The sequence below is a fragment of the Xiphophorus maculatus genome, chromosome 9 (assembly GCF_002775205.1).
Source record: "Xiphophorus maculatus strain JP 163 A chromosome 9, X_maculatus-5.0-male, whole genome shotgun sequence".
Lineage (NCBI taxonomy): Eukaryota > Metazoa > Chordata > Actinopteri > Cyprinodontiformes > Poeciliidae > Xiphophorus > Xiphophorus maculatus.
This window is the reverse complement of record NC_036451.1, coordinates 5,451,015-5,478,284: the sequence shown is the minus strand read 5'-3', so window position 1 is coordinate 5,478,284 and position 27,270 is coordinate 5,451,015. Positions and strand designations below refer to the sequence as shown.

Here is a 27,270-nt window from a genome sequence, read left to right as displayed (position 1 = left end):
TTAAAAGCTAGTTATTTATAAGCTTTTAAATGAAACTTTTAAACTAGCTTTTACTTTTAAAAAGCTAGTTTAAAAGTAACTAGGATTTAAAAAGTTAATTACTTTTAGCTTTAATAATAATAATTAGTCATTTGTAGATATCATGGATGCACCAAATCTACTCCTTTCACTTTTGATACTGTTATCTGTTTAGTATCATCCAATACTAATCCAATACAGAAAAACAGTGTTGAGTTGATTTAAAACAGGTGGTCCTTTCCTCCTCCCGGGTTCCTGGGTTTAAATAAACAAAAGGATAGAGAGAATTAGACAGAGTAGATCTGTCCTTAATGATCGGGCCTTATTGATTGGGCACATTGTCACCAATATTTGATCTACAATGTTTTAAAATATTGGTTCCAATACTGATATTAGTATCAGATCGGTGCATCTCTAGTAGATATAAAAAGCAGATTTAGCAAAATAAGTTACAGAAAAAACTTCTAAAAGACAATTTCTTGAATAATCAAGAACATTTCCTTTTTGGCTTTGCAAGAGGCAAAGAGCCACAGATCGAAATACCCGTGAAATTAACATTAATTTCAAAATTTTATTGGGATTTTATATGATAAAACAGCAGAAAGCATCACATTATTTCCTACATTTACTGTATGTTCTGTATTTACATACATCCACTTCATTTTAACTCGTCCTTAAACAGGAAGCTTCGAAAATGTATGTAAGCAGTTGAAATTGGATTGGAAATAAAACCATAAAAAAAGAAAATCAATAATCATGATTTTATTATTTAAATAAAAATAACTCTGACTGATAGCAGTCTAGAGATAAAGACCATTTTTAATGTATTTTAAGGCTGAGGAGCCCAGTCTGTTTGCTGTCATTTCAGTAAAAGAAAACAAATTTTCATGCTGTGAATTAAATTAATATAATTAAACGTAAGTTGCATAAAATAGACATAAGAAAAGATGTTAGGTCTGCCTTGTAGCTAAGCTTTTAGCACCTTTTAATTAGCTTTTTCAACTGAAGCTCAAAGACACAAACACCTTTAAAGACATAAATCCCCCCAGGGTCCATTCATCATTATAAGGACAAGACAGCCTCTGTGTATTTCCTAAATTTGCCCTCTGACCTCTAAGAGGCATCTGGCTGTAATAGCCGGTAATGCTTCCGCCTTTACAGAAACCTCCCCTCAGACTCTGATTTGGGTTTTTAACCTCAAAGTTGCCTTCAGAACCGCCCAATGAATTAGTGTTAGACCTTTAGTTAATGGACTTTTCCTGCAGAAATAAACCCACATGTTAAACCTTCAATCTGTGCTTCTGCTTTAGGCTTTTTAAGGTCATTGTTTGCTTGTTCCTGGCTGCTACTTTCTTTGGTTTCATGCATACTTCCAAAAACTAACAACTAGCCCGCAAGGTTCTGCAGCAGAAACCAACTTTTAGGAAAACATAACAGTTGCCAGTAAGTTACTGGAGAGAGACACAACCCAATGCGAAAACCAAGAAGTCCTCTAATTTCTGGAGTCATATATTGTTTCCTTTGTGCATGTGGCTGTTTCCTGTTGGCTGTTGTGGCAACTTAGGTAAGTAACATGATGGGTCTGATTGCTGTGCAGAATGAGGTCAAATATGTTAAAAAAAGTGAAAAAAATAGATATTATACCAGTTTTACCATTGAGAGTCCTGCTCTATAGTAAGGGGTGTCCAAAGTTTTTTCAAAGGGCCAAAACTGATGAGTCAAAAGAACCTAAGAGGCAAAAAAGTCAAAAATTAAGACACCAGTTTTGGTGTTATTTTTTGTAGAAAAGGGATTTTGCACATTTTTTGTATTAAAAGAAAGTTAATCTTGTTTTCACATTATTTTGGGCTTGATTGAAGAAATTGTTGGTCACTTTCTTTTCAAAACACATGCTATCTTTAGCCAAGTTTAATAAATTAAATAAAAGTTGATTTAAGTGCAGCAAAAATTGGTTTCCAGTAACATGGTTCTGCTTATTATTAAAGCTTAGTTATAAAAAGACATCAACATTTTCCATTTTCCAAAACTATACTCCACTCTGATTTAAATATAAAAAATTGCATCTGCTTCAACCACCTCTGCTGGACATTTTTGAATTTTTTGCAGGGCCATAAACGGTCCCTGGGCCGCAATTTGGACACCCCTGCTCTAGAGTAACCAGCTTTGTTTTAGTTTACATATGTAACATTTCCTCTGAGGTTTATCTCATAAAGGTTGTGAGTTGTAATCTAATTAGAAGAAAAAAGGAGCAAAACTTTCTTTGCTATGTGCAACAGTGATTTTTAGATGCATTCTTTCACGTTTTTCTTGTAAAATAGTAAAATTCCAATTAGGGGTGGGCAACGTGGACTTAAAGTTTATCACTATATTTTGTGGGATTATTTTAATAGTGATAAAAGTGACGATAAGAACTATTAATTATGTCAGTTTTAGGTAACTGTACGGCTGGGATGGTGTGTCACTACTGCCTCACAAACAGAGAAACTGCTCTTGAAAACATTCCCTTTTGACACCAGTCACATAAGGAACTGTGATTTGTGTCACTAGACTGCGCACAGTAACTGCAATTTCTTCATATTTTGAAATTTATTGATATTTATTGATCCCTGTGATTGCAAAAACAGTGGAGAAAATAGTAAAACGAACAATCCCAACACTATGGACAGTTTCTTAAGGATAATTAATTGGAATTTATACAATACAATAAATCACAATTCTTATCAACATAGAAAATTTATCACAAAAAATGATAAATGATAAACAATACAATAAATGCCCACCCCTAACTCTAACCAACGTTTATTGCTGCTGAAGTGAGAGGCGGTCATATTGAAACCCAAGTCGGCCTTAAAATTCCTAACTGGGGTAGTTGGAATTTCTTCCACTTTTCCACTGGGAAGTCTGACTTCGTTGGGCGTTTCAGCTGATTTTTCCAACTGGGAAGTCGTGATTTCTGACTTTCAGCTACAAATTTAATCAGTGACTAATCTGGAAAATTCAACCTGCAGCAGACATACCCAGATAGAATGTGAATGAAAATCTGAAGGCCACCAAAGGAAATCCTTTTAACACCTTGGCTGCACCGAAATAGAATCAAAAACAAAAGACACCTTTATCATTTATTCATATATTCAAACTTTCTGTATCTTTTTAATCCAGTTGACTATACTTTGATTGTTCTGTAGTTTGTTGATGAAAATATTTATGAGTTTGTCATCACCGTTAAACAATTGTTTAACGATTGTTAAGCTATTTTTTTTTTTTACTTTTGTGACACTTTTGGTCAGCCCCAGTTGTCTTTAAATAGCATACTATAATTTACAGTAATTTCCTTTGAAGACAACTGCTAAAAAAGATAATGAAATTCTAGTTAAAGATAATAATTACTGGATTTCCCTTGTGTCTGCATGATTACAAGGCATTACATCCCGCTGGGCAGTTTTCATTTTATTTAAAGAGAAATCTAAAATCTTTTCCTCTTTTATTGTACTCCTAACAAGCATCAGGTCTTCTGTATGTCATTTATATCTGAATCCTCGCCCATGACTGTCATGCCAAGACAAATGAACACCCAAACTTTCAACCCAAATTTGACATTTTAGCATCCAACAAAATGAAGTTAATTACAGTCTCCATTTCTCTTGGAAGGCAGTGTTCTAGATGTTTTTTAGAGGGATTTAATCTCAGTCAGCCACAAGAACATTAACTGAGTTATGCGCAGATGTTGGAAGATAAGGGCTGGCATGGAGTCGCCATTCCTGCTTATTTCAAACCTCGAGCCAACGGCTGCATTTCAATTCATCCGCACTAAATTCTGAAAAATTATGTCTGAGATTGTCTAGTAAAAACAAAAAAAAAATAAGTTTTAAATTGTTGAAACGGAAAACTTTGCCTAAAACATCAGACTAGGTGATACACCCAATAATGAGTGTCTAAAGAGGTCAAAGACTCGATCAGCAAGCGTCTTTAAAATTATATTTTTGATCAAATTGTAGAGTTTTTGCTCACCAAATCTTTAAGAGTCAGAATTAGCATTTCTATAGCTTTACTTGATGTTCTCTATAGAGGGCATGAACCTCATGTCATTTGCTGCATTTTCATTACAAATGTGTGCAAAACTTTGTCGACATAACGTCACAAAGACACAATTTTGCAATGGCGGTGTTTCCGTTACATAAGAAACGCAACTGACTTGACGGAACACCTGGCTCCGCCCTAATGCGGACGTACAGCAAACCCGACAAACAAACAGTGTAATAATGGCGGTACCGGAGAGATTTTTTGAGTCACATTTGCCTAATCAGTCAACAATAAAGCAAAGACGGCGGAAAAGAAAATTCTCCAACGAGTCCTGAATCGGTTCTGTAAGATTATTAGTGGGAAACAACGGAGAAATAAACGATAAAGTCCAAGAGAAAAACGATGAAAACTGTGTGGGACGCATTTTGCACGTACTAACAGGTGAGTAATGGTTAAAATAATACCGGCTTGTGAAAATCTGCCATCAGGAAAATGCTTAAAAATAAACAGTAGCATAAAACGGTGCTTAAATGTAAATACCGAAGTTAGTGCAGCTTATGTTTTCATGCTGCCATAACTACCATTGGAATTTACCCACATAAAATCAAGCATAACTACCTTAACGTATTGATCTGGAAATTATTATGTTTTAGCATTTTTTATTTTAATCAGACTGAGTTGTGTTTATTTACTCAGCAGTTAGCCTTGAACTATTAGCATTGAGCCGTTAGCATTGTGAAGTTAGCCTTGAACTATTAGCCTTGAACTAATAGCATTGAGCCGTTAGCATTATGAAGTTAGCATTGAACCGTTAGCCTTGAACTATTAGCATTGAGCCGTTAGCATTGTGAAGTTAGCCTTTAACTATTAGCATTGAGCCGTTAGCATTATGAAGTTAGCATTGAACCGTTAGCCTTGAACTATTAGCATTGAGCCATTAGCATTGTGAAGTTAGCCTTGAACTGCTAGCATTGAGCTGTTGACCAGATTACAACAGTGTTTAGGATAAAACAACATTTATGACAAAGGGGATACCCAAGTATAGTTTTCTTTATTCACTTGTGTTTATTTATTTTCATAATTGCTGTATGTCTGCATGTGGGGGGAGCCGGCGTCATGTCAATTAAAATCACACTTGATAAGTCATTACAAAACACGTAGCGTCATTATTTTTCAACTACTTCCTGTCGATTTCTTCTTCGTGGTTTGTGTCTATGATAATGTTTTGTTGATCGTGTGACGCGAAAAAAAGTGTTTCAATTGCAGTTTTTCGAAATAAACCAATTTCTATACAGCCAAAAACCCAGCTCATACCAGCGGCAAGACTATTTATCGAAAAACACATTTTTTTTGTTTGTTTTTTTAAATCGGTGGTTACATTAAGCGAACTTATTGTGCAATTGTATGGTGAAAGGAAACGCGGCTGGTGATTGTAGGCTTCATGAGTGGCTTAAAAAAGAAAAGAAAGTAAAAATAAGGATTTACATCCAGAGTTGGATTTGCTTGTGTGCCTCAGATTATTCTGGTCAAACATCTCATTTGTTAATTTCTCTACTGGAAACATAGAATTAGACAAAAATATCCTTTATTGTCCCACACTGGGGAAATTCAGGTGTAATAGTGATTCACAAGAAGTAAAAAACATAAGAATATAAATAATGTACTCTGATGTAGTACAACTGAGTTTATTACTTTAAAATAAGTAAATAATGTGCATGTGTATTGAACATTAAAAATACACTAAACTATTTTCAATAGTGCATCTGTGCATTGCAGAAAACAGATGTGTAACAAGAGCATAAATGTTATTTAAAAATAAACCAAACAGTGCAAATGATGGAATGCCAGCTGTATTTAAACACATTGATTTTATTGCGAGCTGTAATGGTTATAGAGTTTTACAGTTTTTAAGCACATAATTAAATTGATTAGTATTGACCCAGAAGGAATTCTATTATTTCTAAAGATGGAGCTCTGCTTTATCTAAAAATTATTATATTAAACAACAAAAATATAAACAGATCATTTCTGGTCCTCAGAGATGATATGAATTAACTATATTTTCTTTACTTTTATAAAACTTGGTGCAGAAGAGACCGATCAGTGTTCTGGCCTGGAGGGAGTTGCTCTTTTCCACCCAGAGTACTTCCTTCCACTATTTTCATTTAGCGATAACAGATCCAGGGGCGTGTTTTTATCAGCACACTAACTTCTGTATGAGCCCATTAGTTTGGGTGTTTTCTCCTGTTAAAATCAGCAGCCATGTTTCCACTTCTTCTTGTTTCCATTGATGCTTCAGTTTCTTAGTAGATTCATGTTTCCTTCTTGTGTATTATAATTTTTCTTTTGAACGGCTAAGTTATAAGCAGAGTTAGGTAGTAACTCTGCTTACTACCTAAGCAGAGTAGTAAGCACTGAATGCACAGAGTAGTACTAAATGTAGTAAGTACTTACATTTACTCAAATACGTCTACTTTTTGGGGAAAAAAGTATGTTTCAGAGTATTTTTACTACACTGTACTTTTTACTTTTACTTGAGTAATTTTACTATGAAGTGTCGCTACTCTCACTTGAGTAAATTCATGCCCTTTTGGAGCAAAGTATGGAGAAAATAGTCAAACACAAACTTTCCGATAATTTTATTAGTTTTTTCTTTAAAATCATAAATGGACATTTATCAGGGCAACAATGAATTTTTTTATGATAAACAATATGATAAATGCCCACACCATATTGAGATTTAGATAATTGAGTAGAAATAACTTAAAAGGTCATTTCTTTTTACAGACATTTTGGAATTTAATAAAAATTAGGGTTGTTAAGTTTAACAAAACAGGAGTGCATTTGTAAAATTAACTTAGACTTTGATTGATTGATTGACTTTTTCCAAATTAAAATTACAAAAAAATTCTAAATACCTTGTTTTATCCAAATAAATGTCACTCAAAATTTTATTAGTGTAGATAAATGTTAGGCTACATTCAGAGAGATCAAAACTTACAGAAATTTTATCAGAAAAGTTACATTCAGAGGCTTTTTTCTTCTAAAATACAACACGTTTGCTTCTTGCACAACTTCTTTGACTCAGAAACAACAAACTATCAGAGACTCATAAATTAGTTCTTGCAGCCGTCCTCTTAAAGTCTCCAGTAAAGTTTGTTGTGATCTTGTAACGTTTCAATGTGTCCTGTTAAACAGTCTGTTTAAAACGTCTAAATCAAGTTATTAAAGCGACATACAGTAGGTGTTGGTGGTCTGGACAGACTGTGTGTGAGGCAGAGGAAGTTGATGGGAAACCCTGTGGAGAAAAAACCTGCAGCAGCTGTTAAAAAAACACTCTGCTGGTGTTTTATTGATACAGTAGACTAATTTGTGTTGGTGGTCTTTGTTATTCTGTGTGAGGTCTTAGTAATTTGCATTTCTTTTATGTGTTATTATAACAGAGCCCTTGTTGTTCTCTCTGCAGGAGTTTTTCCTGTGCTTCAGAGATGATGCTGTTGCCACCTTGTTGTGGTTTGTGACAGCTCTGAGTTTCAGGATTACAGCTCTAACGTTTAAAAGGAAACTACAATTTCTTACTTTGTTTTACTTTCCTCATATATATTTATTTATTTTCTTTCCTACTTACTGCTATCTACTTTATTACTTTTACTTTCTGTCTTATTTGTACTTATGTACTTTTGCTTATTTATATAGAGCTCAGATTGTTTATATTTATACATATAAATATTAACAAGTTATTTATTGAGTTATTATTATTTATAATTATAAATATTAACAATCTGAGCTCTGGAAAAAAGAGCTCAGACGTTCTTTTTACTTTCACTCACTTTTACTTACATTTTTATGTATTTTTGCTGTTCTTTATTATTGTTCCTTCTGTACCCTTCCATTCCTATTTTACCTACTATTTTTCTTATTTGTACTTACTCTACTTAATTTGTTTTAAACATTTTTCATACTTTCTTTGTTTTGTCTTTATCTCTTCACTTTTACATTTAGTTATTTTCTTACCTACTTAATTTTACTTACTCACATTTGCTTTCTTACATACAATCCTCTTCACTATCATTTACTCTTCTTTTAGCTTACTTTCCTACTTAATTTGACAAACCTTTCATTTTCTTATCGTTTCTTATTTCTACCTACTTTTGCTTGCTTTCGCTCACTTTTCCTTACCTTCTTACTTATTTTTACTTTCTCTCTCCTTTACTCTTGCTTTCTTACATTGACTTTCTCCTCTACTTTTATTTACTTTTCCTTCTTCCAGCTTCCCTAAATTGCAATAAATTACAAGAAAGATATAAAAAATAACCAGAGAAACAGACAAGAGACGCATGGTAAGAGGAGCTGCAGAGATACGCAGCTAAGGTGGGAGAATATCTTGAGAAGCCAATCTTTAGTTGTGTAAATTTGGCCACAGTAGAAAACTAGGGGTGAACACATCAATTAGAGGAAAACTCTGCATACTCATGCTAGAGAGGTCCAGTCAAAGTCCAGATTTAAAACCAACTCACTACTTGTGGAAATACTTTCTATCTAGTCTGTGTGAGCTCAACCTGTTTTACAAGAATATTGGGAGAAATTTGAGTATTTAGATATGAATGCTGGTGGCGACATAAATAAATATGAGACGAAATGAGTTGCAACTTTAATTGCACTTCCTCTTTACAATTATGTGTTAATTTATGTTGGTTTATCATAAACTCCAATGAGACAAACTGAGGATTTTCATCCTAAAGTAACAAAACATGAGAAAGTTAAAACACTGTGAATACTTTTGTAAGGTGCTGTACTGCTAAAAAACACAGGTTACCTTTTCATTCTGTGCGTTTTTACATTAAATCTCCAACAGGCCCCAGACAGACAGGAAGTATACAATTTCAAGGTAGCCATAGCAACCCCCATTTGGCCTCATGAATGGAGAGTGGTTGTAGTAAGTTGGGACTTTTCAGTGGAGAACCAGAAGGTCTGATTCTCTTTTCCAGCTTGTTGCAAATACAGAATCACTCACTGATTAAACTGAATTTTGATGGATATTTCGTTTAACTTTGATATTTTTATTCTTTCTTTGTTTTCTACGTTCACAGCTGCTTTTTTGTCCAGCCTAGGCCAGTATGAGATCGCCATCCCAGTACGTGTAGGACCAAATGGCGAGATGCTGGACACAGACAGGACAAAATACCACCAAAGAAGACGACGAAGCACTGAAGACAGGCTGCCTGACTCTGTATTATGCTTTTTCAGACTCCGCATTGGATCATTTTCAGACCGATCCAGGCGTTTTACGGCTCTCATGTCTCCTCCTCCTTCGTCTCTTAGCTCTTCTACCAGCTGTCCACGTCGCAGAACAACTTCCTGCTGAACCTGACGCTGCAGGGAGGCCTGCTGTCCCGCCAGTTTAGAGTGGAGTACTGGAAGAGGGGCCAGGTAGCCTGGAGTCACCCGTACTCTCCCCATTGTCATTACACGGGTCACCTCCAGGACCAGCCGCACTCTAGCAAAGTGGCCCTGAGCAACTGCAACGGCCTGGTAAGACCCACACCCTGCTGCTGCTGAATCAGAAACTCTTGATTCCTACCTCAAATCAGAACATTTGAGCACACCTCAATCCTCTTAAAACTTAAAGCTAACTTGCTATGCTTTGTTGAACAGATTAGGATTGGTCTATGACCTATAGAGAACATGTTTATTACATTTTTAGCACAAAATCATTCTTAAATTATGAAATTTTAGTTCTGTTATTCCTGTCTATTTCGATCCCCTTTCAGAATGAGATGTTTAAGGCGTCTTGTCACTTGTCACTTATCTTTTCTAGCAGTGGTAAAACCAGCTGAACAAATGTTCTGGAACTTAGCTTTTGTTGCTAGGTGATGGATTGTGCTTCACTTGGGTCGCTAGGTAACGATGCAGTCCCTCCTTCATTAGGTTTTTAAAACATTAACTTATTGTCAAAAATGCTTGTTTGGGTTTTTTTAAGTGCTTGGGCAGTTGAGCCCCAAATGGAAGCATAAAAATGTGCAAAATGTGAATTTTGCAAAATAGGTCCTGTTTAAATCCCAAACCACTCTGCTATGGTATCTCATGTGCAGTTGTGTTGAATCTTATCTTAAAATAAGTATCTTAAAGGAGGCATTTCTCTAATCTCTGGGTTTTATTCCCACAGAAAAATGACCAAATATAGAGAAGAATGTGGTTCCTGCTGTTGTAGATTTACAAGTTGGCAAGAAAATGTAGTAAAACATCCAGATTCATTTTCTGTTTTCCTTTGCTTTGTCAACTTCAAACACTTTTTTTGTATTAAATACAATAAAAAACAAACTTTCTTTCCTTCGCACAACGTTTATAAGATCTTAAATGTCTTTATTTTCCTAGTTATATATAAATAGTTATATATCCTAACAGTTCGTGTTATAGATGCTACGTCATCATCCATGTATGGTAGCGTCTTCCTGTTACAGTGGGCGTGATTCAAAAGGCTCTTCTTGTTTCATATTTTTAAATGATTTATTTACGTACTTTGAAAAACAATGAAAAGTAAATGGCAAGTAAGGTTTTTGGCTTTACCTAAAATTTGTAGTTCAGGATTTTCTGTCATCTTTTCAGACATTTCAAGGTTTAATCTCTCCTAAACACGCCGAAAAAAAGAGAGCCTCTCAATGAATTTAATACCTTCAATTAGTCGGTAATCAAATTAAGTTTAGTTAATTAAGTAAATAAATTGTCCAGTTAAACAAATGTGAATAAAGTAAGTTTGACCAACTTAATTCAGTTATTTTTTGTTTTTTTAACTCAAATCAGGAGTTTGAGTTGAGCAGCAACTCAGAGCTGCTCCAACAGCTCTGAGTTGGAGCTGTCTTCTTTCTTCAGTGTAGTTTTGGTAATTTTCTGCATTACAAAATTTCTTTTGACTCTTAATTTTAAAGAGTTCTTTGAAAAATCTTGCTAAAGTTTACTTCCTATATTATCCTGTGAATAAGGCATTATTTAGAACCAAATCATAGTCAGATTTGGTTAACTCTTTTTTAGTAATGTGCTATTTAAAAAACGCTGAAATAAAAGTTCAACTAATCTAAAAAGTTGTTGCATTTTGGTTTTTTAGTTTCTCCAGAAACATTTTTCTAATCAGGGATGTTTTGGTTTTGATCACGGATTCAGTGGTGTCAAATCTACCTCACCACAGAGTAATTTTTTTCAGTGTAGAAAACATGAGATGATGAGTTGTTTAGACTTGTTTAGCTCTTACTGTATCGAAGCAAAGATTCCCTTTCATTCAGAGTTTTCTCATGAGGTCATCTCTTCGAATCACAACAGATCGCCGCCATCTGTTTGATGATGCTTCCAAGTTTCTGCTCATCCAAACCCTTTGACCGGCGATTCTCAATCGTGATGCATCAACGCACTCTGCTCTACCCGCCGCGTATCCTCTCACTACAAAACAGCAGGACCCACAATAGTGTTTCGGACGTGCTCAGAAAGCGTTAAAAAGCCTCACACGTAATTAGTGTTGGTCGGACCAGCATGAGGGCATTCACCAGTGAGCCCGCTGTGTGTCCGAGGGAGCGTCACTAACCTCATTATGGGATTTAAAAGGCGCTTTGAACGTCGCCGCGGCGAGTCGATGGGGAGACACTTGCTCTGAGCGGGGCCGACACATCTGAGCAGAATCAAAGGAAGTGTTAGTGTATCGCTCTCTGTCTCACTCACTCATTTTTCTCGCTCTCATTCACCCTTTCATGCTCTCTTGTGTGTTCCTGATCCTCTGCTCAAACAAGTCCAGCGTTTCTCCGTGGGAGGGGATGGGCATCACTCTCTCAATATATGGACCACTCTAAATCTGAAACATATGTTATGATTAGTTATATAGCCCTTTTCAGACTGTGGTAACAAAAAATTACTACCCATTCACAGATAATTTTCCTCTATTTTTTATTCAATAAAACTTTTATTTAATGAGGTAAGCTATTAAAGCTGCAGTATTTGACTTTTATGAAAATTATTGTTTCAGATATTTGTTAAAACTCTCACTATGTTGTGACAGTTTGCTATCTAGAAACAACCAATCGGATCCAGGAGGTGGGTCTTAGCGCTGTCAATCACCCCTCCACGTGGTGATGCTCAGCCCTTTGCTGTCTGCTATGCTGCAGCTAGTACTAGCCTATCATGAATGTTCAGGCTAGTTAGCATGGCCACTGATGATGGCGGATAAATGGTGGCTGAAAAACAATATAAGCGTGTCATATCAGTCAATATTTATAATTATTGATTCGTTTTTTGTTTTAAATATCTGAAATTCAACCAAACTGGTGGTGTGATCTTTCATGTTTTATCCGTAGTTTTCACTCCATGGTGTTGTTTTTCATATTTAAGGAGTTATGAGGCACAGTGGTGAAACCTTAAACTGCTGCTGTGCCAGTTACTCAGCAGGTTGTTGCTAGGTAACTATAGAATGAATGAGTTGCTAGGTAACCAATAAGAGAGAGAGAGTTGGTTGATTCCACCAACTTTTATTAGCTAGCTAATAAAAGCTAGCTAATAATCTATCTATCACCCAGAATACTTTGCCGTTCTGGATCGGAGTTAATTGAAATGATTGAATATCGATCGATATTGATCACGTGTCTACCACCATATATATTTTTGTTATTTATTGTCTAGCGCTATTTAGCAGTAAACGTATCAGGATTTTATTGCAGGCTTTCATGTTATCCTGCTTTGTTTTACCTCTTTGCTCTCCTTATCTGTGTCTCACAGCAGGGGGTGATTGTTGCAGGGGGAGAGGAGTACCTCATTGAACCGCTTGTCTCACCAGATAACCAAACCCGGACAGAGAGAGGGGAGAGGACAGAAGGGCGCCCCCATGTGGTTTACAAACGCTCATCACTGCACTATCAGTACAAGGGCCGCTCCTGCGGGGTCATTGGTGAGAAAATTTGTATTCTGGTGTTGATTAGCAAACAAGACCTTCCTGAAAAGTTTTTCCTATTAAGTACCTGGGTGGAGAACCTTCTACTCTTCTGCCTTTTTTGAGTTTATTTCCACAATATACTCTAGAAATCATGAATGTATGTGGTTTACCTCAGACGAGAAGCCAATGAAAGGCGCTTCGTGGTGGCAGCGGACCCTGAAGACGCCGCCTCACCATGTCGGCCGCAGCCAGCTGCCCCTGAAGCGCTCGGTCAGTCAGGAGCGCTACGTGGAGACGCTGGTGGTGGCCGACAAGATGATGGTGGGATACCACGGCCGCAGGGACATTGAGCAGTACATCCTGGCCGTCATGAATATTGTAAGTGTCACAACACAAAAGATTCACAGACATACAAGCTACAAATTAAATGAACTATGTACTACTTACATCATATGAACTCTATCTGATGTAAGTAGCAAACAGTAATATACAGTTCCATATTATAGAGGGACTGTCAGTCGACGTCACGTTGCATCAGCAGCCACTCTACTAAGCATGTTGCCTTTAGAACGCAGGCAAGAATACATTATTATAACTAAACTATTTACAGTAAGGCTAATAAAAACATTTACAACTTGCAGCCAGCGCAGCTCACCTCTCTTCACCTGGTGCAACTCTCGTACACAGCTTTGCGGCGTCTGCAGTTGTCACAGGTTTTATTTTTGGGAGAGCGTCTCTGTACCTTGCACTCCTTCGCGTTCAACCTGCTGCATTTTTTAATTTCTGAAGGCTTAGTTTATCACCTGCCTCAATGGATTCATCTACATCTTCATTTTCCCTCTAAATGAGACCAAAACAGGAAGAAAATATTGTATTTTATTTGTCCTTTGCACTCTAAATTATACATATATATTTTTTTTTTAAATAAAAAAGTTAATTTTATAAAAACCCTATTCCGGCACCCTTATTGCTCACCATGTATATGTTTATCTTATTTATAGAGACTTGACATATCTTAGTGAAAGCTGATGATCTTACCATGAACAAATTGCGTTTGGGACATTTGCTCTCATTTATCAACTCACCTGTGTATAACGCTTATCGGTCATTAAGATGCGTCTCATTCACTAATGTCAATTTGGTAGCATAACTTATTTTATCATGCTGTGATAAACAATTGTAGTACACTGACAACATGCTAGCTAATGTTAGAACAGCTAGATCAATGCAGGTAACCATGGCAACCAGTGAGCGTTTAAAGGCCGCCTGGCTCTTGCTGCTCCAGTCAAGTTGCCCGTATCCGCTGTGTTTACAAACAAATAATCCCCTCTATATTCAGAGTTGGGTAGTAACTAGTTACTTTTACTCAATTACATTTTCTTGAATAAAGTTTCTAATTAACTGCCAACAGTGTGATCTTCCCAATAAAATAATTAGTCATGGCAGTTTTCTAACAGTAGACAATGAAAATTTTGCCCCAATGAAAGCATGTCAAGCACGGTGTAGGAGGGTGATGATTTGGGCTGTCATGAAAGAACAGGACCTGCAAATCTCCTTAGAATGCAATGATTACTTCACAATGATGTGAGCGACTGAGTCATGGACAAAATGACTTCCAATGCTGATAAGGTTTGCTCTACAAGCTGCTTTTATTATTTTGTTGTTTTGTTTTTTTTTGCTTTGGCTTCATACTTTCTCAATAGATAATGACAGTATGGAAGTTTAGAATCTGTGTAATTTTTATTATATTGTTATATGTGAAACACTCCAAATAAAAGAGGATGTACTTCCTTTCCATCATGTTTGTATCAAAAAATGTCATGAACTGAATTAAATTAGCTATAAAACTAATCAGTATTGTTAAAAATAGCAGGAAAGAAGCAAAGCTAGTATTTAGTGTGTTCTTCCTACAAGGGGGAATCCAATTTCAAGTCGCCTCCTTTTTGTTTCATTGAGGATCTTCTCGTGCTAAACTCCGAAACCACACACGCTCACAAGCTAGGAATGTATTTAATGAAAGACTTTTTAAAGAAAAAAGTCCAGACAACATCAAATAATTGAACTTAATTTAGAAAAAGACTAACCTTAACCAGACAGTATGGTCAGAGTGAAGCTTCGGTGCCACTTATTACTTTAGTTGCGGACAGAAGAGTCTGTTTACAGGAAATGTTTGGTTGGAGGTAGTTTGTGAACTTTTTATTTCCACATTAAACCACAAACTTTAATGTATTTTAATGGGAACACAAAGTAGAGGATAAGTGTAAAATATAATTTAAACACCTGACATTAAAAGTAAATTCAAACATTAGAAAACAAACAATATCATGAAGATGAAGAGCCACATTAGACATGTTAGGCATGGTAACTCTGGAGGAGCTGCAGAGATCCAAGGCTCAGGTGGAAGAATTTATTGATGCCTTTAAGTTGTGGGAAGAGCAAAAAGAAGAAAACTTCCATGCAGTTCTGCCAAAAGCTGCATCTTTCCACAGGAAAGTTGTGGAAGATGATATTTTGGTCAGATGAAAAAAAGTGCTGAAAAGATTAATCAGATTAATCTTGATGAATCAGTTATTGAAATAATTGTCAATTAGACCTGTCACAATAATCATTAAATCAATTAATCGCATAATAAATTAAAACAAGTTCAATAATTTTCATTGGCCTGATTTATCATTTTTCTTTTTTTCTTTCGTTCTACCAAAAACTGGATGATAAAAGTCTTCAGTTTGGCGCTTTGGTCTCAACTAGCCCGTTTTTTTGAAGGACAATTTTGTTTACAAAGACTTCAAAATTAATTTTATTTGTCATTTTGTTTATTTATTTTAGATATTTATAATATCTTCCAGTTCCAGTGTTAAATGTTCATTAAAATTTAAAGTTTACGGATCTTGGAGAATGTGTTCATTGTTATTTTTATCATTACATCGCTTAAAAAATGGTCTTAAAATTACATTTTCATTTATCGTGATGACTTCTGAAACAATTTCTCGTACAGCAAAATTTATCATAACAGGCCTATTATCAGTAATCATTAACTGGCGTTAAAAAGGCCATTTGCTGAAAGTACAACACACTTAGAGTAAGTAAACTCTGTAAGCAAACCAAAACTGTACAAAAATATTTTGTAACATTTGTTCTGTGTTTTGTCTTTGTCCTAAATGTGTAAATTTTAATGTTTTTATTTGTTTATTTTATTTTTGTTAATCATTCTCTTGTCTGATTGGTTATTTGTTATTTTGTAGATCAATACCTCTGTTTGTTAGTCTGTAATGTTTGTTTTGCTTGCAGTGATTGGTGAGTAAATTAAAAAGTTAAGTATTTTTAGCTGCAGACTCATCCTTTGCTACAACTGACCAAGAGTTCGCTAAAGGAATGCTGTATTGTCTCATTTAAAAAAATAATAGAATTATTTTAATTGAGTGAATCTAAAACTGTTCCACTTGGGGAATTCTGGGTAAGATATTTGTACAGACAAAGAATTAGTTTTTTTTTTATCTTAAATGCAAATTATATATATAGAATACAATAGAATAGAATAGAAGTACTTTATTCATCCCAGCAGGGAAATTACTTCGCAGTTACAGCATAGAGACAAGACACAATAACAACTACCACTGAGTAGTAGTTGTCTATAAATTGTAAAAATATGAAATGCTGTTAATATAAACAGCAACTTAAGAGCAGTCCTTGCAAAGATAAAAAAAAAAATGCAGATATGTATATGTAAATATATGTACAGCAAGTGTGCCATAGTGCAGTTGTGCAAAATCGGACTGATTAGTGCAGAACAATGATTTAGCTTTTATTGTACAGTGAGATGGCATGTGGCAGGAAGGATTTCCTGTATCTGTCCCTACGACATTGGAGCTGGAGCAGCTTATGTGAGAAGGTGCTCCGCTGTCTGTCCACTATGTGGTGGAGAGGGGGCTGTTTATTGTCCATAATAGACAGAACCTATATATTTACACCTTCTGATTGTGTTGTGTTTTTCCATAAAATCACCTTTTTATTAGAATATGTATAGTCCAGTTAATGATTAGTCGATTACTAAATCCGTTGACGATGATTTCAATAATCGATTAATCATTTCAGCCCTAGTTTAAAGTGGACATTTTTGTCCCAGTGTTGTCTGGTCTGAGCTGTGCTGAGGTCTGCCAATGCGTCGGCCGTTTTTAAGACTGGTCTTTTCTTGTTTCCCTGGAGGTCAGGTTGCCAAACTGTTCCATGATTCTAGCCTGGGGAATGCAGTCAACATCGTGGTGACACGACTCATCCTGCTCATGGAAGACCAGGTCGGTCAAAAGCTGCATGTCTCTCTCTGAGTTTGTCCTCATAAATCTCTGTGTAAATTAGTGGCTTAAGTGTTGTTTCCTCCACCCCACCCAGCGAACTTCGTGTGTGTGTAGGCGTGGGCGTGTGTGTGTGGCTGTGGCTGTTATGAATGGCTGCTGTAGTGACGGGAATGAGAGGATGTAAGGAGGGTAAGTAGAGAGAGATGATTGAACGGAGGTGGGAAAAGTCGGGCAGTGAGGGGAGTTTTGTACCTGTCACACAGAGCTGCCTTGTGACTGTCGTGTATGTTGCTGTGGTAAACAGGCAGCTCTCTGACGCTTTCCCAGGATGTAGAACATCTACGAGATGGATTTAAATACGCTGTACCACACTACTCTCTGTGGTACAGTAATCTCATGTTCCTTTAAATTTTGCCTTCAAACAGCCTCACTTTGTTTTATGCTTTCTTAAACAAGTTAGGATAGATCTATGGGCAATACAAAACATGTTCAGCACATTTTTTTTGTACCAGATCATTCTCAGCTGATGAGATTTTAGTGTGCTCAGTTCTGCCTATTTTGAGCTCCTTCAAGAACAAACTGTTCTGTCACTTCAAATGTAAATAAGCTGCTGCTGGCCACTCTCCCCCAACTCAACATTTCCACTTGCACATGAAAATGGCTGCAAACAAATACAACCATACAACTTTAAAAAGCAAAAGTAGAGCCTCCTGCACAACAAACAACAATGCAGCAAGTGGTTTCTGGTTGGTAAGACAACAACAAAACTCATCTTTTTCAGCAGCCACTGAAAAGCAGTAAAACCGGCTGACAAAATGTCCTGGAACTCAGCTTGGGTTGCTAGGTAATGGGGCTGAGCTTGACTGGGGTTGCTAGGTGAGTGGTGACTTTATATGTGGAAGGTTTTTGAAACAGGTCACTTTCCAAGCACCAAAAAACATTAATTTATTGCCAAAAACGGACTGAATCTTTTTTCATCAATCTTAAGGAATTATTGACGTAAAACAAACTTCTACATCTTGCTGAAAATTTATTTGTAAGTTCGTTTAGATTTTTCTCAACTGTAAGATATTTGTACTAGAAACTTGACCAACTATACTTTTTCAGATGAAATTGTGAAATGCTTGCTTTCTCAAGGTTCTGTGTTCGCAGAAGCTGATTTTAGTGTTGGATTATAAACTAAAAATGTTACCAAGGAAAGCTTGTTCTTGATTTTTAATCCTGCTGAGGTCAGCATGCACCTCCAGAAGAAGCACCGGGACTAAAACCGCCGCACTGAGCTGCTTGCATGATGTAAGCCAGAGACCGGCGGCCAGAGTCCCCCACCTGACCACAGGGCAGGAGTTCAGCTCATAAAAAGTCCATGACCTTACCAGTGGAGCTCTGGAGATGACTGAACCACCTGCCTGCCTTGTAAATGACTGTATTAGCTAGCCATTAACAGCATGTGGTGGGACTCCTGGACCCGCTCCTTCGGATATTACGCAGTGGCTTTGAGGTTTCCTCCTTAGCTGTCTTGTTAAGGAACATTTATGATTCATCGTGCCTTAAAATAATCTCTGGAGCCTCCCGCCCAGATGTGTTTGTTATCTAAATGAGTGAACATGTAAATGTCAGTCTTATTAGCGGTGTATTAGCTTTTCCGTGAGGGGGCAGGGTGGGTTCACCAGTTTTGCTCTGCAAAAGCAGAGCAGGGGTTTCTGCAAGAGGTTTCCAAGTCCGAAAAGAAAGTCAAAGCTGTGCCTGGAAAGGGAAAACGATGCCATGAGTGGGCCCAGAGATGAGGGACTGTGGGATGAGACAATTACCAGTTATGTCACCGCATGCATTCCTGGGTTACGAATTCTCGCCAGCTGTGGCCAGCAGAGCACTCCCTCAGCTCCCACATAATGCGGCGAATCTACACAGTTTTAACAGATAGGAAAGACTAACTGAGTGTGAGGGGAAAATAACCTCAGAACAGAGCAACTGTTTTGAATTTAACAAAACAAAATGCATAACTTTATTTTTCCAGACGTGCCTCTGAGTTTGCGATTCCCTCCTTTCTTCTCTTCCAGCCAACACTGGAGATCAACCATCATGCTGGGAAGTCTTTGGACAGTTTCTGTAAGTGGCAGAAAACCATCCAGCACCGCAGCAGCAGCTACGGAAACGCCATCCCGGACAACGGCATCGCTCACCACGACACCGCCGTGCTCATCACCAGGTAACGCAAGATAAACACAGAAGGAAATGTGAAAGGGAAACATTGTTGACTCATGAATCAACCAGGGCTTTAAATATGATATTTACTTTGTGTTTATTATGTTATTCCCTCATCAAAAACATACCTGGAGTGTTGCATTGATCCTTCCATGCATGTTTGAGAAATCCTTTAATCGCCATGGCAACCATTCAACTGTGCAAAACTCCTGATTGGACCTAGTTCCACCTTTGAGATACAGCTTTTCCTTGAAGCTGCTGTTTCCAAACACTCAACTCCTTCAGACTAGCCAGCAGCAATAGCAGACACCTGGTACTATTCATCTGCTGAGCTCATTATAGGAGCTACTTCTCAGTGAAACTTTGGTAAAAATGTTATTAAAGGGCTAATAGAAGAGCCATGTGATGATGACTTCCTGAAGCCAGAGTCTGTAAAGAGACAGAGGCCTAATTTCAAGGCATTAAATTACGAAGTCAAATTAAGTCATATTTCATACATACAACATTTTTATAACAACTCAAGGTAGAATAGTTACTTTACTGTGCTATAAAACGGCACTATATTCCTGGAAAACATGCCCCTTAAGCATGTTAATTTTGATGATTTAATCACAGATTTTATTGTGTTAAAAACTTTAATGCGTTTTCTTTTTGATGTACAAAATTTCAGAGTGTAACCTTTAATTGTGTCTCTGGTAGACTACTGCCCCTGTAATTTAAGATGATGGTGGCAGTGTTTTGGCTGTTTTGCTGCCTCTTCCCATAACTGATGGAATCACAAATTCTGCTTGTTAAGTGAATAACTCAAAGAATAGTGTCTGGTCGTTGATATGTGACCTTAAGCTTCGGTTTTGCAGCAGGACGATAATCTGAGTCCACTTTTCTATTTCTCAAAAAACAATTTTAAGTAAAGGTTTTTAGTTAAATCTGCATTAAATACTGTGGTCTGACTTTAAACGGGCCTTGCATGCTAAAAAGTTGCCAATGTTAGTGAATTAAAGCAACTCTGCAAATATAAAGGAAAAAAAATTGGCAAGAATGAGGCCGCAAAAAGATATCCAAAACGAAGCAGCGTGTTTGTTTTTTCTTAATCTCTGAGGAAAATCGCAGGTGTTTTACAGGAATTGGTTGATCCAAATTAATCAGAAAAAAACTCTCAGCTGTTGTCTGAGAAACTGTTTTTCCACAGTCTCATGAGTACATTAAAGAAAATGCATTTGCTTTCTAAACAGATCTTTGAAATCATCTGTCGTCTGTGAGAACAAGCAGAACCACAGATGGGATTCAAACCCAGAAGCATTTTGCTGCCAGGCAACTATAGTACTAGTAAAACTCCTATTTTATTCTAGAGCAGGGATGTTACATTTGTTTTTATTTTGGGCCATATCAAGATTATGAATGTCCTCAAAGGGCTGGTTGTGGTAAAATTGGTTGATGATATCTATTAATAAACCTCAAAAATTTGAATAAGTAGTCACCTCTGCAGTCAATGAGTAATTCTTAAAGTTAAATAATACTGAACATCATTTCACATTTATGTAATTTGGCAGAATACATATGAAAACTGGCAGGAGATTGTGGCTACTGGAAATATTATTCTGGCTTTAATCTTCTGAGATCAAAAGTCAAGATTTTGAGAAAAATTAAAATTTTGACCTTTTTTGCCAGAATTTTGTTTTTTTTTTTCCCTGAGAATTTTGACTTTTGATCTTAAAAGAATAAAGTAAGAATAATTCTGGTAAATTAAAAATTTAGTCAAAATTTTAAGAAAAAATAGTCAAAAGTGTTTGAAAAAATTCAGAATTTTTTTTTCTGTGGCCCTAATCTCCTTTCATTGAGAACTGCTTTCAATTGATTGATAAAATATTATTAAAACACACAATGGTTATTTTCAAGGTTCTATTTATGTGCCCGTCTGGTCCACATAAAACTTTATGGCGGGCCAGATGTGGCCAGCGGGCCTTGAGTTTGATGCATGTGTACTGAAGGGCCTAACATTTAAATTGGCTTTACGGGAACAGTTTTGTTTTTGCAGAAGCTTTTATCAAGCAAAGGGTGGAAGCTGTCCAGACAGATGACACCTCAGTGACCATCAATGGCTTCCGTCTATTGTTCTTATAAAGTTTAATCAGTCGGTCACTGTCTGTGAAAATGCTGGACACTGTTCAGAATCAGCTGTATTGGGCAAAACTGTATGTGCAAAAAGAAGGAATTAAAGCATACAGAGATTAGGTGTAAGACTATAAGGTTTATATTAATTAAGGGTAAAGAAACAATATGTACACATATTTTCAGTTAGTTTTTATTTTTAAAATCACATTATATATCACACTACACACGACGAACATAGAAGGGTTACATCTGGTGCTGTGACCCGGATTCAGATGTGACCCTTCTATGTTCGTCTCAGGTCCACTAGGTTGACTTCCTGATGGACACATTCAGGTTCACTGTATTTATTCTAACAAAAGAGGAAATTAAGTTGGTGGTTAACATCTGTCAGGCAGCTTCTGCCTCACAGTTACCAACGGCAACAGAAAAAAGGGGGAGGAGCTGTCAGTTACTGGATGCTATGGTAACAATCAACTTAGAAGAACCAAAGTCTTTTAAAACAACTTCTTGACTAAATGACTAAACAAAATAAATTAAAAGGTTAAATTAACAAATTTGACACACTTTGCATCTATAATATTGTTAAAATAAAACCTTGTTACATTTGTATAATCATCAATCAACCATCCTTAAAGATATTAGTGTTACTTTTCCTGACTAGAAATGCATGATCCACTGTTTTCACTTCTGATACACAAAAACGAATTTACTTAAAATTGTTTAATTTTTTTAAACACAGTCAAAAATCTCCTTATTTACAAATTCATTTGATAGCCTTGCACCAGTACAGAACACTTAAATACACCAATAGCTTCACAAGCTTGGTGAAAAAATGTAAAAACAACACGACTTTAATTTGCTCAGTCAGTGTAATTATGAGTAAAACAGTTAGTGTAAAATAAATAATAAAGAAGCTGAACAGATAAAAACATGTAAAATAAACTGCAACAATCTTTCTTTCAAATGGTTCAGAAAGTGCAGTTAGGAACTCGAAATATAATGTAAAAAAATAAGTAATAAAACACGATATCGCTCAGAGCACAAAGCACAAAGCATAGAATTATAATGAATAGATCTGCCCTAAATCAGCAAGAGTATTTTTGAATACCTCCGCACAAGAAATTGCGCATTTTTAAATAACTGTTCTGTCTCGTCTCCAGGTACGACATCTGCATCCAGAAAAACAAGCCCTGTGAAACTCTAGGTAACATTCACTCACAGATGTGCGATCTGCACCCATTCATAATCCACAGTGACATAGAGGACAGGCTGTGCCTCTTGCAGGGTACACTGAGCACCACATCACCACAACATTAGCCCAACTCTGACCCATAAAGCATGCTAGGTTTGACTCATAAATTAAAGCTAATTATCAGTCTCATATGTGGTCTTCATGGCGGCAGAAATGATCTGTGATTGTAATTAACATGAAGATGTGTTGTGCATGTGGAGTGAGATTCATTGTATGGAGAATCTATGTGTCTGAATCCATGTTGATGTTTGTCAGGTCTGGCTCCAGTGGGAGGGATGTGTGAGCCAGAGAGGAGTTGCAGCATCAACGAGGACATCGGTCTGGGAACAGCCTTCACCATCGCCCATGAGATCGGTCACACGTAAGTCACTCGTTCATCTGAAAATGGTTTTTATTTTGTTCTGGGTGTATGTAACTTTCACAAAATATGTTTCTTCCATATTTATTAAAATATGGAACATGTTCCAGTCATGACATATTGCTATGTCATGACTGGAAGTTGTTTTTTATTTTTACCTCAAAGTTATTATATATCTATTATTCTTATCTTGATTAGATAAAGTAAGTAAGTACTTTTTTCTTTTACTTGAGCAATGCTATTATTATTGCTACTCTCACTTGAGTAGATTGATTTTGCATTAAAGACGTAGACTTCAGAGTCCGGAAAAATTTGATTTGTAGATTTCTGCAACATATGAGCTAATGTTGATGCAAGTTTGAGCATAATAACTCAACATTTTATACATGTCACTGTTTACATCCTTATTGTTTATTTTGTATTAATAAACATGGTTATTTTACTTCAAATTTTACACAAAGGTTTGTTTATGTATTTATATTAAAGTAAACTTTAACCTGCTAAATTCCTCTGGAGCTGGGTCTGATTGCAGTCTGCAAAAATCCCCTGCTCCTGGTCAAAAACAACCAATCAGAGCTAGGAGGAGGGTCTAAGCGCTGTCAATCCACTCCTGTACGATGCTCAATGTCCAAAAGACGGAGAAACAACTCTCAATTCCATGAAAACATCTGCCGTCAGCTAACATTAGCATTCATGGTAGGCTACGTTGTGGTTTTTTGTTTTTGTTCAGTCTGTCAGATTGGATCGAGAGTGTCTGCTAAAAAGAGTTTTCAAGTTGTGATGCACATTGTTAGTTTTCCATCACATGTAGTCCAAAAGGTTTTGGTTTTATCGGACCGGAACCTCTGCATGGCTTGTGGCAAACTGAGCAACACTTCTTCCAGTTTTTTTTCAAAATCAGATTTTTATTTCCCCTCTTCCGTAATGGTTAGCTTGTGGATTTTCATTTTTCTCATCGGAGGCTGAACAGCGCTCCATGTCTTCTTTAAAATTTGGGGTTATGTTTTTTAATCTAAAAAGGCTTTAAACTTTCCCACTTTCAGCAATAATGTAGACTGAGTCTACGTTCACACAGCAGGTCTTGATGCTTAATTCTGTTTTTTTCTTTTTGTTTTTTTGTGGAAATCTGATTTTTCTACATGGTTGATGATACAATTTGTTAAATACAACCGCAATAAATCTTCTGGGTTTATGACCCCAAAGCGATCCTCATCTGCAGAAGAAAAACATAAAAACGTAGATATCGCACAGCAGCGCATTCTTCACTGAAGTAACAAGGACGTCTATGGATGGATTTTAAAAGTGAACTTTTATGCTTCCTTGAACAGGTTAGTGTTTGTAATGTGCAAAGGGAATGAATAGTTTGCAGGCCAATGCTTAGTCTGTCCAACAGAAGATGTTCCCCACAAGATTCTTTAATATTCTGTTCTGTTCACTTTTGGTGCAACGTCAAAGTTGCAGAGTTTAATATTTGACACTAATGTTCTTGGAGTTCCTCTTGGTTATCCACAGAGGCCGTTTTTCTCCCCGTTGCTGCTGCAGGAATTATTAGCCGTCTGCTTGGCCTCAAAGTGTTGTCCCTGTGTGATCATGGGCTTTAGATTTGGGATGAACCATGACGGGATGGGGAACGCCTGCGGGCCACGCAGCCAGGAGACCGCCAAGCTGATGGCTGACCACATCACCATGAAGACAAACCCGTTCATCTGGTCGGCCTGCAGCCGGGATTATATCACCAGCTTCCTGGAGTGAGTGAGCCCATCAGATATCTCCTTCCTAGAAATAAATAGCTAATTACTGGAGTGCAGGAAAAAATGTAAGAACATGTTTGATGGTTTATATATTCAGACTGCTCCTGCTTTTAATAAAATGTCACATCAGAATAAAAACATCAAAAGTGCAGGGTTTATGTTTGTTCTTTGTTTTACGATTAGTATTTATATTTTTCTCCTCTGTTTGATGTGCTTCAGCTCAGGTTTGGGCTCCTGTCTGAACAACATGCCGCCAAAGCAGGAGTTTGTTTACCCCACCACCGCCCCCGGTCAGGCCTATGACGCAGACGAGCAGTGCCGCTTCCAGTACGGCATCCGATCCCGGCAGTGTAAATATGCGGTGAGCATACAAATATTACCTATTTTTATTCATTTCTAAGTTTTATTTAATCATTGATTATGATTATTGAAATCATCATCAATAATTTATTCATTGATTAATCGTTAACTGGAATATTGACCCTTTGCAACTACGTCACTTAATCATTTGAGGCACCATGATGGAAAAGTAGATTTTTCCAGTTTATTCATGGCTACTTGTTCGAGTCGAGCTAAATTGTCTGTGAACGTAACACACCTGGTTGGGGATCATAGACGGCGGTATTTATAAAAGTTGGAAACACCTAGCTTAGAAACCGACTCATACCTCCTCTCCGCTCCAAATTCGCGGTTACACTGAGGGCTTATGGTCATTATGATTAACAGCTGCTATCCATCAGCGCCGGAACCTCATTATAAGGTTTAATGAGAAACCTCATTAAACCTAAATGACAAGTTTGATTTTTATCCTTGTCTTTTTGTGCAGCTAACCACGCAACACCCTAAGACCACTTTTACTGCCAAGTCATCTAAATAGAAGTGACATCAGGCTGCATATGACTGCTTTTAGCCTACCCTTAAAGGAGCGCATTGGTTGCTTTGTTGTGTTTCACATGTAATTAGAATTTTTTTCCGCTGCTCACTGAAGGAGTGTTATGTTGTTTATTTTCTTTTTTGTAAAAGGAATTGATTTTTTTTGTATCTGCGTTTTCTTATGTTTTTGTAATATTGTTTGAAAAGGCTTAAGTGGTTAAATTGAAAATCTACAAAATGTTCCAATTTTTTTAATCCGATTGTTAGAATATTCGATTACTAAAATAATTTAGTTGCAGCTCTAGTTTACTCACATTCTTTTAAGTCAGTAGACAGCTGGTCTGACTTTGGACTTCATAAAACACAGCAGATCACTATTCCAGCTGCAGTTAACGCCTTCTAAATCTTCCCTAAACGTCCTTCCTCATAATACTCTCCAGGCTTCTGTTATCCCAGTAATTTGTTTATCCTTTTTATACCAGAGTTTTGGATAAACCAGTCCTCTTCAGAAATGACTTTTTTTTGTGTGACTTACCTTACTTGTTGAGGATGTCAATGACCTTCCACTGGACAAATCAGCAGTCCGGCCCTGGTTGTGTTGGCCATTATATTGGTCTTAAAGGGGAACTATTATGCAAAATTCACATTTTTAACATTTTTATATTTTGGTTTCTACTGCTCCTAAAAACAATCCAATTACTTACAAACTTCACCCAGCTGTTTTTTTTGGAAATAACTTAATGTTATTTTGGTGTCTGGAAAATAAAACATTTTATTGTTGAGTCACACTGCACCTAGCAACCCAAGCTGTATAGGGATGTACAATGGCTGCTGGAAAAGATGAAGCGTTTTGTTGTTGACTTACCACCCTTGCTGCATTCTTGTTGGTTGATCAGGAGGCTCCACTTCTCCTTTTCAAAGATGTGCAGTTGTATAATTACGCATCTGTTTGCAGCCATTTTGATGGGTGTAATGGGCGTGGCCAGCAGCCGCTTATTTGGGCTTAAAGTGACAAGATGCCCTAAAACTGACCAGACTAAAGTCTCATTATCTAAGAAGGATTTTGTGGAAAAACATAGACAACTCCTAACATGTGCAAGTAAGCATAGTAGGTCAACTGTGAGTTATTTTACTAATTTCTGGAGCAGAACTTTTGGTTTCAATAGTCTTATAGTTGAAAAATTTACTTTATAAATTTACTATATATCAATCTGTGTGCATTAAAATGCAAAAAGTGTGTATGTGTTTCAGTTTTCTTTTATTTACCTTCTAAAATAAACTACTTTTCTGATGACATTTTGATTTATTGATATGTTCTTGCATAAACTTGTGCATCATTTTTGCACAAACTCTTGTTTTTATGTCATCTTCTCTTTAGCTGTTTATTAAAATGAACTTAGAAAAAGAGATTTGCCTCAGCTTCTCACTCTTGATTCTCACTCTTGATTCATTTGAAGACGCTCATCTTTAAATCTGTAATACAT

General features: G+C 36.6%; 1 protein-coding gene across 3 annotated transcripts in view; it reads left to right on the top strand.

Annotated features, from left to right (window-relative positions):
* The window catches only part of LOC102230202 (A disintegrin and metalloproteinase with thrombospondin motifs 10-like), a 54,810-nt gene that overhangs the window by 8,846 nt on the left and 18,694 nt on the right, over positions 1–27,270 (top strand). For all 3 annotated transcript variants that reach the window (XM_005803903.2, XM_023339184.1, XM_023339185.1), the window contains 10 exons: positions 9,129–9,268; positions 9,361–9,570; positions 12,793–12,961; positions 13,122–13,324; positions 17,155–17,238; positions 19,296–19,444; positions 22,713–22,756; positions 23,060–23,165; positions 24,764–24,910; positions 25,133–25,274. In XM_005803903.2, coding sequence (XP_005803960.1) covers positions 9,129–9,268; positions 9,361–9,570; positions 12,793–12,961; positions 13,122–13,324; positions 17,155–17,238; positions 19,296–19,444; positions 22,713–22,756; positions 23,060–23,165; positions 24,764–24,910; positions 25,133–25,274 — 1,394 coding nt within the window. The remainder of the gene's footprint in view (positions 1–9,128; positions 9,269–9,360; positions 9,571–12,792; positions 12,962–13,121; positions 13,325–17,154; positions 17,239–19,295; positions 19,445–22,712; positions 22,757–23,059; positions 23,166–24,763; positions 24,911–25,132; positions 25,275–27,270) is intronic.